The 21,605-nt window shown below is 42.9% G+C and overlaps 1 protein-coding gene across 11 annotated transcripts in view; it reads right to left on the bottom strand.

Annotated features, from left to right (window-relative positions):
• DNAH5 (dynein axonemal heavy chain 5) overlaps positions 1 to 21,605 on the bottom strand; it is a 313,949-nt gene that overhangs the window by 202,359 nt on the left and 89,985 nt on the right. For 9 of the 11 annotated variants that reach the window (XR_012157381.1, XM_073332322.1, XM_073332321.1 and 6 more), the window contains 10 exons: positions 19,861 to 20,082; positions 19,322 to 19,459; positions 16,940 to 17,116; positions 14,219 to 14,332; positions 13,160 to 13,267; positions 12,229 to 12,348; positions 9,797 to 10,012; positions 7,968 to 8,075; positions 6,778 to 6,863; positions 5,272 to 5,593 (listed from right to left, as the gene is read on the bottom strand). Coding sequence is in view for 10 of the 11 variants with exons in the window: in XM_073332322.1 (XP_073188423.1) it covers positions 5,272 to 5,593; positions 6,778 to 6,863; positions 7,968 to 8,075; positions 9,797 to 10,012; positions 12,229 to 12,348; positions 13,160 to 13,267; positions 14,219 to 14,332; positions 16,940 to 17,116; positions 19,322 to 19,459; positions 19,861 to 20,082 (1,611 nt within the window). In the remaining variant the exon portion in view is untranslated. Of the gene's footprint in view, positions 1 to 5,271; positions 5,594 to 6,777; positions 6,864 to 7,967; positions 8,076 to 9,796; positions 10,013 to 12,228; positions 12,349 to 13,159; positions 13,268 to 14,218; positions 14,333 to 15,069; positions 15,119 to 16,939; positions 17,117 to 19,321; positions 19,460 to 19,860; positions 20,083 to 21,605 lie in introns of those variants that run through there. The other 2 variants (XM_073332328.1, XM_073332331.1) reach the window with 2 other exon arrangements.

Genomic DNA, 21,605 nt, shown 5'->3' with positions numbered 1-21,605 from the left:
TGTGAGTAGATTGTGTTCTGCTATGTAGGAGCACTCTTTGAACCTGCTCAGAGCATGCTAGTTCATTTTGGGAGAACCATGTAGGAACCAAGCTTTCAGGTGAAGCATGGACAGGTTGGGGTGAAGAAATCGGCCATATTGCTGCAATAAGAGGTTCGGAGTGAGGGGCAATGAAATCGGTGGGTGAATTGACATTCTGGTGAGGAACGGAAACCACAGTTGTCTGGGCCATGACGGGGCAATCAGAATTACCGTGGCACGATCTGTTCATAACTTTGTCGGAACTCTGTGGAGAACCAGTATTGGGGGGAAAGCATACATTAAGTGTTGAACCCATGCGATCAGGAATGCATCTCCTAGGGAATGTTTGCCCAATCCAGCTCTGGAGCAAAATTCGGGACATTTCTTGTTCTTCACAGTCGCGAAGAGGTCCAGGGTTGGATAGCCCCCAAACGCAGAATGTATTGCTTATGATCGTGTCGTTTATCTCCCATTCATGATCCCAGGGAAAATGTCTGCTTAGTTCGTCCACGGTATTTATTCAGGGCCCCAGGAAGATAGGCTGCTAATATCCGGATGTTGTTCGTGAGGCACCAATTCCAGAGCTTCATAGCTTCTGTGCAAAGCGAGTGAGATCGAGCCCCTCCCTGCCTGTTGACATAGAACATGCATGCGATGTTGTCTGTCATTATCTAAACATTTTGGTTCTGAATAAATGGGAAGAAGTGATGGCAGGCACTGCGTCTGGTTCACAGTTCTAGGACGTTTATGTGTAGGGAGGCTTCGGTGGAAGACCATATCCCCTGGACTGTGTGGTGGGACATGTGCATTCCCCATCTTGTGAGGAATGCGTCAGCAGTGATGATGAGTGATGGGGAGTCCTGGAGAAAAGGGACTCCTTAACAGAGGTTGGAGGGAACTGTCCACCATCGGAGGGAGTCTTTGACTCTGAAGAGTATGGATAGAGGCTTGTTTAAAAGTGTGTACGTTCGGTCTGTAAACCATGGCCAACCAAGCTTGGAAGCACCTCATGTAGAGGCATGCATTTTTGACCACGAAAGTACATGAGGCCATGTGGCCTAATAGTTGCAGGCAGTCTCATGCAGTGACCTGGGGACTGTTGTGAAGTTTTGTAACCAGGAGTTTTATGGTGTTGAAACGATTGAGTGGGAGACATGCTATTCCCATTCGGGAATCGAGATTCACTCCTATGAACTCCAGTTGTTGGGTAGGACATAAACTGGATTTGTTTTTTTTTTTTGCAGGCCAAGGGAAAGGAAGCAAGCAACGGTAAGCTGTGTGGATCGAAGAGCTTCGTCGAGCATTGAGGCTTTGAAGAGACAAGCGTTGAGGTAACGAAATATTATAACCCCGTTTCCTGAGGTGGGCAGTGACCACTGCTAGGAGTTTGGAGAAAACTCGCGGGGGGCAGTAGATAGACCAAAGGCCAACACTCTGTATTGAAAATGTGTCAAACCGAGGGTAAAACAAAGAAAACGTCCGTGGGCTAGGTGAATAGTCACATGAAAATAAGTATCCTGTAGGTTGAGGGCTGAAAACCAATCGCCCTGCTCCAGTGCTGGGATTATAGTGGTAGGGTAACCATTCTGAACTTTTGCTTTTTGATAAATTTGTTTAGCCGCCTGGGGTCGAGGATCAGTCGCCATCCCCCAGTTTTCTTTTCTGTTAAGAAGTAATGGGAGTAGAAACCTCTCCCTCTGTGTAGTTCGGGGACAATTTCCACTGCCCCCAATTGAAGGAGATGTTGTACATCTTGGAGGAGCAGTTGCTCGTGAGAGGGGTCCCTGAAGAGAGACGGGGAGGTTGGGTGGGTGGGAGGCGGGGAGAGGAAAGGGATAGAATAGCCAACTGTGACAACCTCTAAAGCCCACTTGTCAGTGATAATATTGCACCACTGATGGGAGAATGGGCATAGGCGGTGACCAAAAAGAGGGGCAGGCTGTGTGAAGTGAGAATATTGTTTTCTATACCCTCGATCAAGGCTTCAAATTTGATTATTGGTCGGAGGGGGTTGAGACACTGCCGAGGAGTTGGGACGGCAGCGTTGGTATCTGGATCTCTGGCGTTGCTGTTGCTCGTGAGATCTATGGAATTGCTGGGTGTATGTGGGGTAGCGTGGTCGCTGGTAAGGCTGGTACTATATTGTCACCTTCTGGTCATAGGGGTTTGAATTCCTAGAGACCGGAGAGTTGCCCTGAAGTCCTTTATGGAGTGGAGTACGTCATTTGTGGTGGAGGTGAATAGTTTGTCACTGTCGAAGGGGAGATCCTTATTGGTATTCTAGATCTCGCTGGGAAAGGAAGAGGATGACAGCAATGACCCTCGGCGCATCACGACTGCTGTGGCAGTGGACCGTGCTGCAGTATTGACCACATCAAGGGCAACTTGAAGAGCAGTGCAAGAGATTATTTGTCCCTCAAACTATGGCTGTAAATTGTTGTTTCTTTTCTTCTGGAATGTGAACAATAAAGTCCATGAATTTATTGTAATTTTTGTGGTCGTACTTTGCTAGAACGGCTGTATAATTAGCAATGCGAAACTGCAACGTGGAAGAAGTGTATACCTTACGTCCAAGCAGATCTAATCGCTAACTGTCCTTGTCGGAAGTGGTGGAGCAGGGAAATTGGTGTTTGTTCTTTTGGTTAACTGCTTCTACTACCAGTGAGTTTGGCGCTGGGTGAGTAAAAAGGAATTCTGAGCCCTTGGAAGAAATAAAGTACTTTCGGTCCACTCTCTTACAGGTAGGCAGGCTTGCAGCTGGGGTTTGCCAAATGGCCTTGGCAGGTTCTAAATGGGCTGCATTGATAGGTAATGCAATTCTAGAAGAATAAGAGGGCTGCAGGATGTCAGTTAGCTCATGCTGCTGTTCAGGAACTTCCTCCAGGTTAATTCGTGGCTCATTGGCAACTCTTTTAAACAGGTCTTGAAATTTTGAGAAGTCGTCTGAAGACTTCGGAGGAGGAGGAAGCAATGCTTCATCAGGCGGAACAACTGGTTCTGCCGGGTTAGAGGCAGGCCGTGCTTGCTCTTGAAGTTGTGACAGGGCTGCCTCGTGTCTGGAGTCAGTGGCAGGGTGGTCAGCTGGTGGCACCAATCAGGTCTCACGCCCGGCTGCATTGATATAATGAGTGTGGTCCTGAGTATAAGGAGCCCATGGAGCCCAATATTGCCACTGTGGTGGGAAGGGCATGGGTGGTGCCATCCAGGGGTTCACGCCCCATGGGGCAGGACCCTCTGAGTAGGATGAGGCAGCTTTTCTATGACCTCTCTTGATTGAGGTCTGTGGACGGGACATCTGATAAGGTGAAAATCCTCCCTGCAGCCTAGATTCCTCATCACTGGAGGAAAGCTGTGCGGACCTTGCCTAAGGGTCCAGAGAGAAGTAGGTGTTAAGTAGGGATGACTGCAAGATAGGTGACACCAGCAGGTCCCTTGAATGTGTGAATTGCGATGCCTCTGTGAGGGGAGGGCTGAGTGAGAGGAATTTGTTGTGAGAAGGGGTTCCTCTGCACCGGTGTCCTGAGCGTTCTGTCACTGCCGGCTAGCTCAAAGGCTGACGGTGCCGGGAGAGTGGGAGGAGCCTGCGGGAAGTCAGGCAGGCTAGTATGCATCGGCACCACTTCCACTGCGGTGCCAAATGGTGCCATGTGAGAGGCAGGCAACTGAAAGCCTGAAGCTCAGCTCCGGAGGTTAGTGTGACTGCTGAGACGCAGGTGGGTTTCGCATGGTGCCGGAGGAGCCCGTCACATCAAAGGTACTCAGCCGGGGGAGCACAGGGAGGGAAGCAGTAGCTGGAGAAGGCTTGTCCCTGCAAATACCCTTTGTGGGTGAGAGAGACTGATGGTTTTTTGAAGTTTTCTTTTGTCTCTTTGAATCAGGGGGACTGCAGTGTACAGCAGAGTCAGAGCCCGGGTCTGAGGCTGGTCTGAGAGATTTTTGCAGCAGGAGCAGTTTTAGCTTCAGCTCCCTGTCTTTGCATGCCCTGGATTTCAACTTGCTGCAGTGGGCACATTTTTGGGGATGTGGGACTCCCCCAAACATTTAATACATTTAGAGTGGCCATCTGAAAGAGGGATGGCATCATTACAGTTAGAACAGCGCTTAAAACCCGGAGAGCCAGGCACATCAGAAGCGGCTGCGCTGACAGGAACAAAAAAAAGGTGGGTTTTTTGTTTTTGTTTGCTTTAAAGAGAACAGAAGAGAAGGGAAAAGGGTACCTATTACTGGTAAGCTAAACTAAGAGGGAAAACAAGTTGAACAAGGAGAGAAGAAATTCGCTAACAAGTCTACTGAGCTCTGTCTCAGGCTGGGGACGGTAGAGAAGGAACTGAGGAGACCGGTCGCGCATGCATACTATTAAGGTACACTCAGAGCAGGGGAGGCAGGCTCTGTGTGTGCATGACTGGTACGAGTACTGCTGTAAAAATCTCCGAGTGAAGGCGCAGGGACACACCAACACCCGGAGTGGAGCACCCACAGGGACATCTCTCAAAGAAGAATCATACCTTGTGAAGTGGGTGTACTGAGAAGAGAGCATGTAGGAAGCTTTGATCATCGCCGGTGCTCCTACAGCAGCAAAGAAGGAGCTTAGCCTTGTTCTCAAGCACTGAGATGGTGGTCTAGTCCATATCCATCCACCCTCTGTGGCTTCAAACAAGTATGATCTGCCAGCAGTAATGCTGCCAGCCCCCTAATGTTGCTATGAACAGTAAGGATAGAATTTGCCCGTAGTGCATAGTATGCTGCCTGAATTATGGACACATTTCATTTTGAGCTAGGCACTTCAACAGGAAAGTTGGCCAGATTCTCTTCAGAAAACAATCTGTGGGACACAGTACAGTGTGAGGGCCTGCAAAGGAGCCAGTTACAGAGCCCTGATTATGGTTTCAGTTCTACGCCGGCCCCATCCCATGACACTTCAAAGCAGCATAGGAAGTGCTCTAAAGTTCAGCTGTTGGCCATGACCCCCAAGAGGTCATCTGCCAGTGGAAAATAGCTAAAGCACAATAACACTCTCGTCATTCCCTCTCCCACCCAATTTTTACCCCCCATGCTGGGAGCTGCAGGAGAAGGTACAGCAGCTAGCTATACCAGTACTCTGCCAATTAGGGGCTTCTTATACTATGGCAATCCACTTATCCCATGTTTATACAGTATCGAACACCGTGGGTCCCTAGGCATTCATACAGCAGCAAAAACACTAAAAACAATTCAATTTTCACAGTCACAGCAGCAAGTGAAACATTTTACCTGCTGAAGCCATCCCCTGTGATAAATAACCTCAAACTCCAAGAGGACCTTTGCCACTTTGTTGTAGTTGCGGACTATGCGCTTCGCTTCTCCTGTCTGCAGAACAGTGGGATGCTGTTGGAAGAGGTCCATTGGTTCCTGGATCTTGTGGAAGAGTTGGCGTGCCCACAAGATCTTACCAGCTATTGGAGGCAGGTTACGAGCCAAAGGAGGGTCATTTTTCTGCTTAGTGTACAGCTTAGAGACCATCTCAATATCATGACCATAGTTCTGAAGGATTTTCTGGTATTTTTCATCAATGCCAAGATTGGGGATTTCTAATCTGATTAAAAAAAACAAGGATTATCATTGGAAAAGTTACCACAAGACTTCAGTGATTAGGAGGCTCTTCTAGTTTTGAGTTTGAATGTACAATCATTTTTACACACTTTTGTATGCTCTGTGGGAGGACAAGTGCATTCTCAGCCTGATATTCAGCAACACCTTCCAAAATACATTCCTACAACCAGAAGCTAGGCCTGGCTTAAACAGTGTAACAGAAAGTGTTTCTAAATAAGCCTAGAAATATCCCTCTATCACCCATATAAAGGGAATCTCACTAGTGCTAACTTCAAGTGTAAGATCACATGGTTTTCAACAAGTAGCAACATAACCCTGAACCCACCAATGGCATGAAATACAGGAACTCAGTTATACAGAATAGGGCAGAAGAACTGTGACAGTACAGACTGAGCTTCCCCTTCATGCTGCCATTTTAATGATTGAAAGCAGTACTGCAAGCCCATCTTCAGCTATTGATACCACAGCTAACCATGGCAATGAGATATTGAGCATGCTGCATCTTGACATACGATGATGATAAATAAATTTCAATATCCAAAAGAGAACCTTCAGCCCACATGCAGATAGTCATTATAAACAAGCAGTTCCTGTGCTATATTTCAGTCTTAAAGACAGACAAAAATAAATAAACTTTGGATACTGCATTAGGGATATAAAACAACAAACATTGAATGATTTTTTCTTTCCAGTGTCTATAATCAATGTGCTGGGGGGACGGGGGGGGAGAGCTTCAACAATAAGGCATAAATTACCAATGTAGAACTTAAATATGTTTGACCCTAAAAAGCTTAAGAAATTATTCAAGAACCATTATCCTTACATAAAGTTTACATTGTCATCTAAGGTCAGTAAGATCATGTGATCTCACAAATGTGTTGGCCATGCAACTGCCCAGAAATAAATTCTACTTATGCAGATTGTCAGAAGTGTTAAGCTTTTCTTTTAAAGCAATCTGAGTAGATCCTTTCTTTTTATCAGAATTGGTGAAGAGACATACTTAAAATGATTACTCAAGTATCAATTTATGTCCAACAAGAACAAAAGCATTTTATAGCCAATTTCTTCATTTTTTCTGTGTCAAAAGAGGTTATATTTGACCTAATGTGCAGAAAACTGGTATGCTACTCTAGGGCATACTAGAAATATTTATAAATATCCCTTTACCTTTCAAATTTCTTCAGCATACTAAGAGCTCTTTCAGTGGTTGGAATCCTTTCAAAGGTGATATCCATAAAGGTCTTTAACTGATTCTGGAGAAGGAAAAAGGTTATGCTGAGGAGAGCTCTGCGGAGTGCACATATTAAATATACAAAGTACTACCTGTCGGTGTGTTTATCACATACTGTACATGAACACACACTACTTACCTGATAACAGCAGCAATTATCCTACTTTTGATGTTGTGTAAAAAGAAAAAAAAAGCAGAAAAGCAATCTACCTTTCCAGTTCCCTCTGTAGCTACAGAGATCACAGAAGCTCTTGTCTTCTCAACTGTTCAACCACATTAACAACTATAATCTGAGGGAATGCTTTCCTTCTCCAAGGCAGCTAAATCAAGCTCTCACACGGATATTGGCTTAGTACAGCAACCTCGTTCTCCCATCAGCTTTACATGGCTCCAGTGGTTAGGGAACCTAAAGTGTGTGCAATTTGTCTGGATTATACAGCCCCCTGAGAACCTGCATTTGAGGATTAGGGGTAGGAACTTCTCTTTCGGGAGAAATGGGAGGAGAGGTGCTTAAGTTCTGTAAAAGTGAGCATCCTCTACTATTCCCTGCGCTGGAATACTATGTGTGTTTTGGACTTTATGCACCAGTCTGGTTTTACCGGTAGACAGTTAAATGCAATGTGTAGCCCCTATAAACAGTCCCAAAGGCTGTATCAATCTCAGGATGGATAGGAAGTGATAATCCACTAAGGCTCTGTGTGATATTGGAGTGGTATTAGATTTATCATTCATTCTAAATGGAAATTTGTATTTTTGATCCATGAACAAAAGCACTCTAAGTGCTCCAGCCATTAAATCAGAGCTTGCATATGTAATGCCAACAGACCCCAGTCGTTGAGATCAAACCTGGGACCTCTGGAGCTTAGTGCATGAGCCTCTACCGCATGAGCTAAAAGCCAACTGGCTGTTAGCTAAGGTTGTAGAGCAGACTCATTTAACTCTTTTTTAAGTGGTTTTGGTGCCACTAGATGGGACAGAACACCACACCCAGGAGGTGTGTGGGTTATACATAAACAAGTTGATATTGCCTCAAATGGACATTTTCCCCTTTTGGCATTCCAATCAATTAGCAGTACTAAACCTAGCCCCCCCCTAAAATCACCAAGCACTTAATTATGCAACTTACATGAAGGTCACTGGTCTGTTTGCAAAACTCTTCATAGTCCTGGTCAAAATCAGTCTTTCGTTGATCTAAGAAGTTGTACTCCTTTTTCTTCATGATGGCAACAATGCTCTAAACAATTTTTGAAAGAAAACAAAATATCAGAATACAGTTGCCTTATCAAGCAATCTGTCATGTTCAGTTACTTACATCTGTTGGGTTTACAAGGTTGTGTTCTGTGGTTTCTACTACAGATATTAAAATCTTCATTTTTTCAGATGCATAAACAAAACAATCTGAGTGACAGACAAGGAAAATAATATAAAACAGACCACAGGAGTGGCACTTTAAAACACTATTGTAACTATTGTAACAGTTTTAATGTAGAAACTAATTGAAAATTCAAAGCCTAGTGATTTTCTCATTTCAACATATTTGTTACCTATAAATAATTTTTTCTCATACAAGTGTGCAACACTTCCATACAATACACTCTGGTGCAAAGTAGTAGTATATCAGACAAAGCGAACAAAAGTCCATGTTAAATTTCTAACAAAAACACACCATTAATAGTATTCTCCTTTAATCTATGTATTCTGTGATGAAAAGAGGAACATTCAGAACCACATTCCACTGCATGAACAACCCTAGCATTTGTTACCTGCCCACTGTTCCAGCATTGCTGCAGTTTGCACAAATGGAAGCATAGATTGGTTGGCCCCCTGACACCAGTAGCCGATAATACTGTTAAAAGTTGTGTTTGCTCCTGCTGATCAGCCACAGTTCAGCATGCTAGCTGTTTGTCATGCTCCACTTATCATTCAGGTCCAACCCCATATTTTTCATTGGCATAGATGGATTCACCATTGTGAAGAAATTTTAATCTAAACTTACTGATTTTTCCCTTGTTATAATGATTTCTTCCATGAACAAAGTAAATCTAAGATAGCAACTAAATGACAGACTATTACATTTGTTCATCATATTCAACTGATAAATGGACTCCAGAAACCTTTACTTGTCAAGTGTTTCAGCCAACCACAAGACAGTGGATACCTATGACACTGTCACATAGTTCAGTAATTTAAATAAGGCTGTTACTATTCAATAGCAGCATGGCCTCATAATGACCTTCAGGCCTTTTTTTTTTAATTGGCCTTTAATTTTTACCATCAACAGCTTAACATGATATGTATTAGTTCAGAATGAAGCATAAATTTTCTCCCCCTGAACAGAGGGCCTGCATAAAACTCTTAACACAGGGCTTCAGTGGTGCAATGGATCTTGAGTGTGTCCATGGAGTCTTACCCTAAGACCATTATCAAGACAATTCTTTACTGGCAACTCATCTTAAGGCACAGCTGTAACAGTGAAACATCAGCGCCAGACAACCTAAACATGTGACCTCCCATCACAATGTTCAAACACTATGAATTTCATTTTTATACTGATAGAATCATGACATTGTGCACTTGACTGTGAAAGGAATAGTGAAGAAAGGAAATAAGGAATCCATGTATCTCTGCCCTAACCTCTTGCATTTATCCATGTTTTGCATATTTTGCCTATTTCACCCCAACCTTTCTTGCTTATACTCCCTTCCTTCTTTGCACATTTATCCCTCCCTCTAAACCTTTGATGGAAAATGCTTATTTAACAGCAATTATATTAACTATAAAAGTCTCATGCATTCAAGTAGATTCAACAATACACATCTTTGATAACGGACTAGTACCCAGTAAGGTTAGTACAGCCTATTTTTAAAACTTCTCCATAGTCTGTCATCTGCATTTGTTGATTTAATTCCAACTCTCCCTAATGATGTGAGAGGGCAAGATTTGCTTGGTGTGTACCTGATATTTTGTTGCCATAACTTCCAATCCTTCAATCTTTGATTCTTGCAGAACTGAGTAGGTTGTAATGGTACTGAAGACATGTATAATTTTAACTAGACGTCGATGAAACATTTCAAATTTTCCAAAGATATACATCTCACTAAAATCAAACTGTCTTTCAGCTGGATTTTGTTCTAGTTTTTCTTTTGTCTTGTGAAAACAATTTTGATACTCCTTGGAAACAACAAAATTGAACAAACATGACAGACATTATAAACATTTCATTTTCATAATCTAGAATAGAATTATTTAGACAGTCACCATTTCTAATCAGCTGGGGAGGGGGGTAAGTTTGATCAAGTAATCACCTGTCTACACTACACCGAGTCTTTAGTGCAGTTCTTCTCTGACAAATTAGGTTGAGAAATGGCATCATGGGATTCCACATTCATTATGTCTTCGTATTCGCAGATTCAGTTTGCTTATCACATCCTTAGCTACATCAAAACAACCCTTCAATGACACTATACAAGCGAACTCAAAAGTGGGAATTTAATTAACACGTAGAAAAAGAACCCAATTCACTTTCCCTTAGTTGGGCAGTAGCTAGAGCAAGGTTTATCACTAAAGGCAGATATGACTGACAACAAACCAAATACTGTAGTTCTGCTGTGTAACAGTGTCTTCAGTTTTCCCAAATCATTTCCTATAGTAAAGCACTGCATAAATTTTGTTGCAACAAAGACACTTATTCTGTCTTGTGTGGACTGCACCAAACCTTACTATAATCAGGTTAAAAAAATTGTTCTGTCAAGGGTCAGACTGTGAACAATTTAATATCACTGGTACACAGTTTCTCTCGCAGATAGCCCCATTTAAGTTGCGTACAATTACTCTAATCTGAAGGACTACTGAAGAGCCAGGATTTTCACAAGTGTGTAGTGATTCTGGGTGTTGAACCTGTAACACTTTAAACCATTTTCTAAGGTTGGATGCTGAGAACTTCTTGAAAATCCACCCCCTTTACAGTGTTTTAATTTCAGCACCCAGAATCACTAGTCTCTTTTGAAAATCCTGGCCCAGACTGCTTGCTTGCCCCTGACAATAAGGGATTCATAATCTATCCCTACATTCGTGAATCGGACTAATTCCAAACTCGTGCTTCTCAATATGCAAATGAAAAATATTTAATTTAGATATTAAGGCTTGATTTTTTTTTGTAAAGGGGCTCGAAGGAGTTGGTTGCCAAATTCCAATAGGCTTTTTTTTAAAATCCCCACCTTAGACTATAGGCAGTATGCAAATCTCCAGAGTGTGCTCTGGTTAAGTTCAGCAGCTCCTCCAAGTTACTAGGTTGCCATGTATTCACTCTAACAATCCACCCACCTCCTTGCCATGACTACCATATTTCTGGAGGAACTCAGAGGGCAAGAAAAACCCCAAACATTGCAGTGTTAACAATATCTATGTGGAAAATTTTAAGTCCCTTAGTGATTTAGGAGCCCAAATTCCATTTTCAAAAGTCACTTAGGCATTTCAAAAGTTTACCCATAATCTCTTCTGGAGCTAATTAAGTGTTGAGGAATGTTTCCTTCCTGCTTTTATTATTCTTTCTAGATGTAATGACCAACATGCACCGGCCTGAGTGCCTAGAGCTAACCTCATATTTAAGCACCCAAACGAAAGCTTATATTTAGGTAAGTAGGTATGGAGTTTGTAGTGCAACTTTAGGATTGGAAATTTTATCCATTGAATATATGCTGCCAGATTTTTATTATAATTATTCCAGGTTAAATACTTAACTGAACTTCAATTAAGGAAATGGAGTTACACATGAGATTTTTCCCAGGGAAAGTGAGATCATAGTTTGGCCCACTGTTTTACTAGAGAACTGTCTTTCACTTTTCTGTATGCAATGAATTCTTTAATGTCAGTCCCTGTTAGACAAAGGCAGAGAATACACCACAAATACCAACAGGACCAAGGCAGTTGGAAACATTTGTAAGAATCTATGTAAATTTCATTATGGGATTCTCTCTGAAGAAAAGTACTTAATATTGAATGACTCTAAAGTAGTTAGTGCATTTGGAGAGAGACTTTAAAACAGGCTCCGTACCCAGGACTTTCAGAATATGATGACAAAGGAAAATACCACCACAGCATGAGGTCACTACATGCAAGTTCAGGGGTAGAATAGGTGCAAGGAAAGGGATGTAGAGAAGAGGACCCAAAATGTCTTGGCCACTTTTGCATACTTGATTAAGAAGCAGTGAGGCAGTCTTTACGCACCAAGAATGAAGGCAGTCAGTCACTCCCCAGACTGCATGGGAGAACATGTCCCCCCTGTTCTTCTACACCGGCAGTCAGATAAGGTAGTGGGGTGGGAGAATCCAGTCCTGAGGCCACACATTCTTTGCACTTTTATTTATCACACAGAGCTTTAAGGTTACCTGTTTTAGTTTAATAGCTGCTTGCAGTTTCTCCATAACTATCTCCTGAGGCTGGTCCCAGATGGTGGCAGTCTTGTTAGTTATGTAAGCTTTACATGCTGTTATCATCTGATTTGTTACCTAAGAATAAAATTAATTTCTATTCTTATGAATAGGTCAGATTTAACATGCTTTGTTTTCATTTCATTTTATGTCCCCCATTTACTCACTACTGGCCGACTGCACATGAAGTGCCAAAGCTTCCAGCCACGTGTGTAGACAATGGTTTCACCTCCAACAGCCAATCTCAATTCCATTCCCCAGCCAAAATGCTGCTGATCAAGTCACTACACAAGAGATGGGCTAGTCTAGAACTTTAAATGTGCCAAACGAGGTTGAGGTGACAAAGTGATTTTGCGCCTTGTGAGTGGAGTATAACTAGTTATGTCCCAGATGACTGCACTGGGAGGGAATAAATAAGAGGCATTCTTAAACTGAACTCCTATTTTCATGCAGGAATGAGGAGTGATAGTTAAGAAATGAGCTAAGTTAGCAAATCTGTTTGTATACAGAGTGCAAAATTCACAATTGGCAAAAACAGCTGTAACTCCATGGAAATCAACACAATCACACCTGCTTAGGGCCAGAGTGAGTTTAGCCCAGATTGTCTTTCAAAGATTCCCCCCAAGGGCTCAGTGAGTTTTTAAACCCTTGTCATGGTTATTTTCATCATTTACAAGACTTCAGTCTAGATTCTTTTGATCAGCATTTTAATGTAGTCTACATTCAAAGGAGAGTCAAGAATTCTATACATTGAGACAAACGTGGTCTCACTAAATGTCCAGGATCCCTTTGTGTTAGTCTCCCCATGGGATCTTTTAATTAAAAGTAAGCTGGATGTTTTGTACAGAAAGTGATATTGATACAAAGAGAGTATGTTGTGTGTACCCACCTTCACAAACAGTGAGGTTATCTTCTCAGAGGTATTGTAGTAACGTGAAATGCTGTGAATCATTTTTATTGCATTTATGAGACCTGGAATAGCATCTACCATGGACACCTAAAAGGAAACACCATAGGTCTCTCAGTGAAATTCACCACTGCCTTGTACGATTTACAAATATGCAGAGAGAGTACAAAGTGTCACCTTTCTAATTTGACAGTCTCTTTTCTACTGTGCATTCCCTTTACTGCATTAGCTAACCTATCTGATAGCCGAACCACTGTGATTAATTTGTCTGATTATTATGAGAAAAATCTTGCAATTCAGGCTCAGACAACAGAGATGCAAAATGGAATCTAGAAGGGACAAATAACTAGGGCCTTGTCTACACAATCTTCCACTGATTTAATTATGCAGTGTTGTTGTAGCTGTATTGACCCCACCATATTAGAGAGATAAGGTGGGTACAGTAATATCTTTTATTGGTCCAACTTCTGTTGGTGAGAGAGACAATCGTTCAAGCCTACACACAGCTCTTCTTGGCACAGTCAGGCACTTAGAAGCCTAAATCTCACTAACAGTAATTGGGATTTTTGTCCCCTTAGTGACTAAATCAGATAGGTGTTGCAATGCTGAGCACTGCAATGCCTCAATATCTTTACAAATTCGGGCCATGGTCTTTGACTAAGTAAGTTATAATGAGTAACAAATGAAAAAATAAACCTCCTCAGCCTAGCTTTGGCACAGCTCTGAACACACAAAATTTATTTTGAAATTAGTAAAAAAAGAGTCAGCATTGCATGTCCTTGGATGTCACAGAAACTGAGGCACTTGTCAGATCTGGCCTGGTATTCCCTAAAGAGGGAACACTCACTACCCAGTAACTTGTTTTTCAGTGACAGCAGACTATAAACCTGTTTGGGGAGCTTGGAACTAGCTGCAGAGATTCTGAGGATGCAACGTACTGTTACATGACTTTGAAACCGTCAGTGAAGCCTATGAAATGGAAATTTGCTTTCAGTTCCGCTGCTATATCTTTTCATTCAGGGAGGCAAAAGTTGTACTTACAGGGTCACTGTTGTATAGGGGGTCACAGCATTTTTCCAGAGTGTAGAGATACTTCACGTTGTCTTTGGCTTCATTAGCAGCATCAGTGATGCGAGTGTCCAGCTGTCGCCAGCTCTAAAAGTAAGAAGTAAAAACCAAAAATAATTATTTCAAGAAAAATTGAAATGTGAAAGATATTGTACCAGGTGAGGCTCTTGCCCTCTGTATCACATCAATAATTTCATTACAACCTGCAGCAACAGATAGGTAACTAAGCACAATAGAATGTAGTTAGTATTATAGTCTATTTTCCACTAGATGCCTATGTATATAATACCCATTAAAGCTAAATTAATTGATCCAGAGAAGAACAGGATTCCCCCTATGCGTAGATATGGCTACATCTACAAAGCACACCACTTTCAGCGTCATGAAGGATACATGCAGCTACACGCTGCAGTGGAAAGCAGGCTGCGCCCACACTGCAGTGTGTAGCTACATGTGTCAGGGAAAGGCTCTAGCAGTGGGGGAAGGAGCAAAGAAAGACTTCAGCAGCATCCTAGTTTTGGAGCCTTCCTCCACTGCCAGAGAAGACTCTGGGCGGCTGGGAAAGACTCCTGCAGCAGGAAGCTGGCAGAACCTTTCCCCACCTCTTTCCTGCTGCAGGGAAAGGCTCCTGCAGTGGGACATTACACTGCTAAACATAGAAGTGTAGATGGGGAGGTGCTGCTTGGACATGCAGAGAGCCACATAGGGTATATATCACCTAAGCAATGCCTCACGGTCTATACTGATATTTACATCCATGCCAGGGGTGCTACTTGTGTACATACTCTACACACCACTGAATAGAGTGTGCAGCATAGAGGTACCTTATCACTTTGGTGGAGTTCCCAGTTCAGCATCTAACTTGTCTTCACTTCATAGTCTGTTACACCTCACCCAGACAGTTGACATAATAATGTTCGAACAGCAAGTGGCATTGCCAGGGCACATTTTATACACTGTGTTCTATGTATGTATCATGTGATGCCATGAGATAATGAATCTGCATCACTCTCACCAAGACAGGTGAAGTTCTAAAGGCAAAATGATTTTTTTTTAAATTGGGGAACACTTAGTTAACGTTCCCCTCAAGCCTAGTGGTAAATCCACCCAGATCCCTCTGCAATGCTTGGGAGCCTTGAATTCCAAGAACTTGCAGAAGCTGCTGCTGCTTACAGGTTATGGGCCTGTGGAAGAAACAAAGCACAAGAGAGGGAAGTGATGACCAGCATATGGTAGGGAAAACTACTTTATCCTTTCCCTCATTCAGAAAATGCCATATGCTAGGGAGCTGGCTGGTGGCAGACTATCAATTTCATATATGATTTCAACACCTGAAGTGGCTACTGGAGCAGCACTTAGATCAACTGCTACCAACACAGGGAAGTAGTGAATGGAAAAAGAAACCTCTTACTGCAAGTTGCAAGTTGGAGAGCAGCATGTGGGTGGGAAGGATAGACACTGGGAGTGAATGTGGTGGAGTTATCAGAAGAGGCAGATTAAGGTTTCCTGGTGCCCTGGGCCAGAGAAAGTGGGGAGGCCTTCCCCAGGCCTTCGGCCTGCGGTCCCACCCCCATCCTGCCCCTTCCTGCCCCTTTCCCTATGGCCCTGCCCCGTTCCATCCTCGGTCTCACCCCATTCCACCCCCTCACTGCGGCCCCGCAACCCCTTTGCTCCTTTCTGTCCCCTCTACTGCAGCCCCAAGACCAGAGAAGCTCTGTCCCCACCCCACAGCCCTGGGGCCAAAGTGTGGAGTGAGAGCTCCCCCAGCCCTGAAGCTGCGGCAGGGAGCAAGAGCTCCTCCAGTGCCAGGGAGGCAGCCAGAGTCCGGGTGCTGGAGCTTCCCCCACCACCCTGTACTTCTGCAGGGGACCAGGGTCGGGGTGCAGTGTTTTTTCCCCACCCTGCCCACCTGGCATTTCTGTCAGGGACTGGGGTCAGGACGCGGGGGCTTCCCCCTCCCCACTCTGGCTGGTGCTTCCTGAGATTTCTGCTGGGGATGGGGCACCCATTTTTCCAGGGCCCCCCATTTGGCCAGGGCCACTGGGCACAGGGCCCATCAGCTCACTGGATAATCCACCACTGGCTATCAGGAACTGGGCTGAGAGGAAGCAAAGTGACACATGATAAAATGGATGTTTTGGATAGGTGGTGAAAGGAAGAGCATCTGGAGAGAGTGACACTTGAGGAGGCTCTCCTGCTTGAAATTCGTGTTTGGGGGGGGTCCATGACTATTAAGCCAATTCCTCTACCTGATAGATTTCTGAAGCCATTAGCTATGTGCATCTTATTTAGATAAACAGAAATGCCATCAAGTGGAATGTAAGGAATTGTTTTGCTTGGCCACAAATATGGGGACTATCAATTTTATTTTCTTCAACTACCTGCTGTTCATTCTAATCTGTTTTATGTCATAATCAACTTTTCACTGAAAAGCTTTTACTATTAAATACTGATTTGTGATATGCTCTGTAGATGCAGGCCAGTGCTTTATCACCTAATAATAAATATTAAGTCAAATCCCAGTCTTTTCCTCAGTCCCAGTTTAGTGTGTTGAACTTCAAAAAAATATAAGGGGCAATAAAAAGAGTATATAACATCAGGATTTTGTCCATTAAATAAACTGTATATCCTGGGAAACTAATGCTGTATGTAACCTATTTTCAGTCTTTAGTTCTGTTTTAAGTTAACAGAAACCTTCAGAAGTCTGGATTTAGCAGCAGCAAGTACTCCCAGCACCGCTTTCACATCTGGGCTCTTCAGTTGGTCCAAAAGGTAGTTGAATTTAGACAATCGTTTCTTCCAGTGATCCAGTTCTGCTCGTGGCCCCAGGTCATCAGCTTCTTTCCTCAGCTGATCATTTTCAGCAAGGACCTTGAATCACACAGCAATATATCAGTGACTGATATGAAAGTGCTGCTATTTATCTAAATGGATGGTAGCGATATGAAGTCTCCTATTATTACTGACATCCACCTCCTGTTTGCAATGTTGTTATACACCCAGTTTTCTATGGTGGTCCCAGGATATTAGCGAGATAAGGTGGGTGAGGTAATATCTGTTATCAGACCAACTTCTGTTGGTGAAAGAGCTGACAAAGAGCTCTCTGTGTAGCGCAAGCGCTTGTCTCTTTCAACAACAGAAGTTGGTCCGATAAAAGATATTACCTCAGGCACATTGCCTCTCAATTAACTTCCTGTGACAAGTTAGGAGCTAGGCTTCCCCCCCCACCATCCTTCTTAAAAAGCCAAACTGACTCGATTTTGCTTAAAACTGTAAATTTGAGTAGAAAATGGCCATTTCTTCAAAAAGCCAGTGTAAAAAATCAAATTAACATATTAAGACTTGGATAGCTAGTAAAAGTGTAACCTTAAGTCTACCTGAGGTCAAGCATTTACCTTAACACACTGAGATCATTATTCACTTTGTTTCATCACTGATTATGACAAAGCTTCTAAAAAGACGATAATATTCTGATAAATCAAAGAGAAGGGTTTAATAACCAAGTCCATTTGGCACAGGATAGGTGAGGGAAGGAAGCTAATAACATTTCTGCTCCTTTACATCCTATGACTACGTTGTGCTTTCTCCTCTATAGTCTTCATTGCAACTGCAGTACATCAAACTCCCAAAATTAAGTGATGCTATTAACAATTTTAAATTGTTAACTTACGTAAGTTAATGCTTTTTAGTATTAACTCCCCACAGCCTATAATTGAGTCCCAAGAACAGCACCCTTAAACCTCTCTAATCTACCTAGATTTTTTACATCACTCACCACAGTGGTATTTGAGTACCCTAGGCTAAAACCTGCTTGCTGTACTAAGTATACAATAGTGACAGCTTTAATAAGCCTATTTTCCTTTTAGCAATGCGTGGTTGCAGTACAAAAATGAGATTTTACAATCTTTTGGCAAAAGGAAAATACCCTGAAACGTTGCCAGCTGTCTTTACTGTGCACCTACATCAAGATCCTTGCATTTCCTTCATGGCTTTTTTTTTTTTAAATTAAAGTCACCAGAAGTCAATGCTGGTTTCTTTGTGATTTTGTATTTCATCATTTAGGAGGTCTGAGATGCAAGAATTAATTTCTAATTAAGGAAATCAGTAAGATTTAACATAAGACAAGTTTTATTTCTCATACTAAAAAAATTGCAATCTGCATATATGTCCATTACAGAGCCCTGTTTTCAATGGACTTATATAATTTAACCCTAGATAATATACTTTGATCTACAACACAGAAATTCACAGTTTGGGAATCATTTTTTTTTTAAATCAATTTGGTAGTTTGACTTGGTGCTTGTCTACACGAATACTTAGTTTGCAGCAAGCTGGGATGTAAATCTTCCCCATACTATTATGCGATGCTCTAAGTGTCTGGTGTGGCAGCAGGTTCATTACAAAGTTCCCTAGGGCATTTTTAATCTATCCAGCTTTGAAACAGGAGTAGGCCAGTGTGTACTATGGAAATTTTAGTGTGCAGCAGCAGGATCCCCCCACCCCCATAAACCGGTGCATAGAAGGCTGGAATACGGAAGACTTATACCACAGCTTGATGCAAACTAAGCATTCATGTAGATACAAGCCCTTATCCAAGGACACAGAATATAGTAATTAATACTCAGCAGAATATAGCTTTTAAAAATACGATACTACCAAAGTATAACAATACGAAATAATCAACATGTAGTTCATAAAGGATTCACTCATTATGTTTGTGCCAAAAACAGGTACAATAGATGTATATGTATCAGAGCACTGTTTTGGAGTGGAGAAGCCGAACAAGTGCTGTGCTTTACAAATAAGATCAAGCCCTTAGTGACAGCAAGGAAGCTTACTTCTGAGCATCATGGCTAGCATATACTGTATGCATTGATTTACCAGTTACAGATGGGTTGGAGCTCTGAATAGCATACTGATTAGAGAATTAAGTGCATATGTGGCCACATTCGTAAATACTACTTCTTTCTACCAGTTCTGGGCTTAATGCCACTTGTGTAAACAGGACTAATCCAAGTTTCACTGACATTCATGTCAGAACAGTTGGCAATGTTTCAGATCTGTGCAGCGCATCACCTGTTCAATTTGTTTGATCCATACTTTCATGCAGGCCTCTATTCTTTCTAGAGCTTCTGTGCTGTTAGCAACAGCCAGATAGTCTGAAGGTCCCTTTAGAGTTTTCAAGTCATATGTGTCACACTTTTTCAGATTCACCTAAAAGAGGAAGAATTAAAAATTCAATAAAGACAGTGAGGACAGATACCTCGGGAGTTACCATTTCATTTGAAAAATTATTGCTTTGCCCTCATGAAGAGAGGCCTGCTTTACATGCCCACAGTTACTCTGAAGTTACAACACTGGCCCTCCCTCAACAGCCCAGCCTAAACTCCCTGTGGTGATGTGCAGGCATCAGCAGCCCAGAACCCCCATGGTCCCAGATTCTAGCCCTGCAAGTTCTTACACTGCAGTACATGATGTTGCCTTTCGGCCTGCAGTTTAGAAAAAGCCGTTGAAAGGAATTCTGGGATGGCCAGCAATGCAAAAAGCACCAGGCCACTTTCTGCAACAACAGCAATGTTAGGTTCATTTTATAGCATACATGCTGACAATCTTACCTTTTCCATCAGACTCTGCTGAGCTCCTGACAAGACACTAACAAATCCCTCAAGGGAACCAAGGAAGTCCTGCCGAATATTAGCTGCTTGCTGAGGACCACCAATCTCACCCCAACCTTGGTTCATAGTCTTGATGACTGGAATGAAGATTTCTGACAGCAAATGGTGCACGCTTTTTAGTAAGCCGCCCTGAGCAGTATCCAGCATATTGAAATTCACTTCCTGAAAGAAGGGATATGATGCATATCAAACTGAAAATAAAGTTGATTTAGATATATGTATGTGACTATATAGGCTAGTCACATTATAGGTGCTTGGAGAATAAGAACTTCAACTCCTGTTTTTTAGCAAAGGTTGCAAGAATCCTAGTCCTGAACAGATTGGCCCTCTTGGGATTGTGGCTCAGTTGAACTGGCTAGCAATGAACATTTCCCTGTTCCAGTTTGTTTACGTGGGGGCAGGCAACTCCTGTCCTCAAAGAAGGGTGAACCAAACATCTTGATGAGGTGGCCCCAAACTTTTTTGGAGGCATTCATCCAGTATTCCACAAAGACCTAGGCAGAGCCAGAGAGGTCACCATTGGTACACCTGGACTCATTTATTTCCATATTAAACCAAAATAGGTTTCGAGGTCTCAGAATACAATATATACACTGAATTTGCCTCTGACAAGGAGTTTGGAGGAAAATGTTCAGACTCCTGGCATGAAAATTTCAAAGGAAAACTTGTTCCCTTCAGTTGACATTTGACATTGATCTCAACTCAAGTAGTATTTTAATTGGGGTAAATTTACAGTGTCCTCGGCATGGTACGTGGTCATTTTAACCACAATTTCTATACTTAGTTAAACACTTGAGTAAAATAAGTGTGCAGCATATCACCACCTAACGCAGGGTCAGGTAGATTAAAGCAAGCAGTCCATAGGGGACTAACCACAAATACACTGCTGTTTATACAGGGAAATCCCAGAACCAACAACAAAATTAATATTTGCTATGTCAATTTCAGTGATGGAACATACGAAAAGTATCTTGAGAGATCCTAAATCTATCAGATTTTAACATCATAACCAATGCTTTTAATTACTCCTAAATGCAGGTAGCCCATCATATGCTCATCACTCAACTCAATTAAGAGTGAGATTTAAATTTTTTAAACTACCTGAACTAGGGTTACCATATTTGAACAATCAAAAAAGAGGACACTCCACGGGGGAGGTATTTGCTCCTGCCAGGAAAAGCACCAATGGAAGCTGCCAGAGCCGCAGAGAGGGGCTTGCAGGTGCCAGCAGTGTACAGAGAGCCCTCCATCCCCGTCCTCCCCATGACCCAACCATAAGAGCCAGAGGGACCTGCTGGGGGGGCGAGGTGGGGAGTCCTGGCGGTGCTTACCTGGGGCTCCTCCTAGGGTCAGGTCGGGTTGCAGGGGAGCAAGCCCCACCCCCGCAGCTCTGATTGGGCAGGAGGGAGCCGGTGCAGCACGCGGAGACCCCCTGCGCCTCTGTGCCTAGGGGCTGCCCACACTGCAGGCTCCTGCCGGCGGGCGGGCACCGAGAGCTGCTCCAGGAAGCGCCGCCAGCCCTGGGACTTTGGTGAGTGTGGTGAGGTGAGTGGTCCCCAATATCGGGGCAAAGGGCATCCCGACCAATGTTTCAAAATCCCGGACGTTTTAGATATTTAAAAATTCCTCCCGCATGGCGATTTAAGAACTAAAAAGCCGGACATGTCTGGGAAAATACGGACATA

Source organism: Lepidochelys kempii, chromosome 2 (assembly GCF_965140265.1).
Source record: "Lepidochelys kempii isolate rLepKem1 chromosome 2, rLepKem1.hap2, whole genome shotgun sequence".
NCBI lineage: Eukaryota > Metazoa > Chordata > Testudines > Cheloniidae > Lepidochelys > Lepidochelys kempii.
The sequence above is the reverse complement of the archived record's forward strand: the minus strand, read 5'-3'. Positions and strand labels throughout refer to the sequence as shown.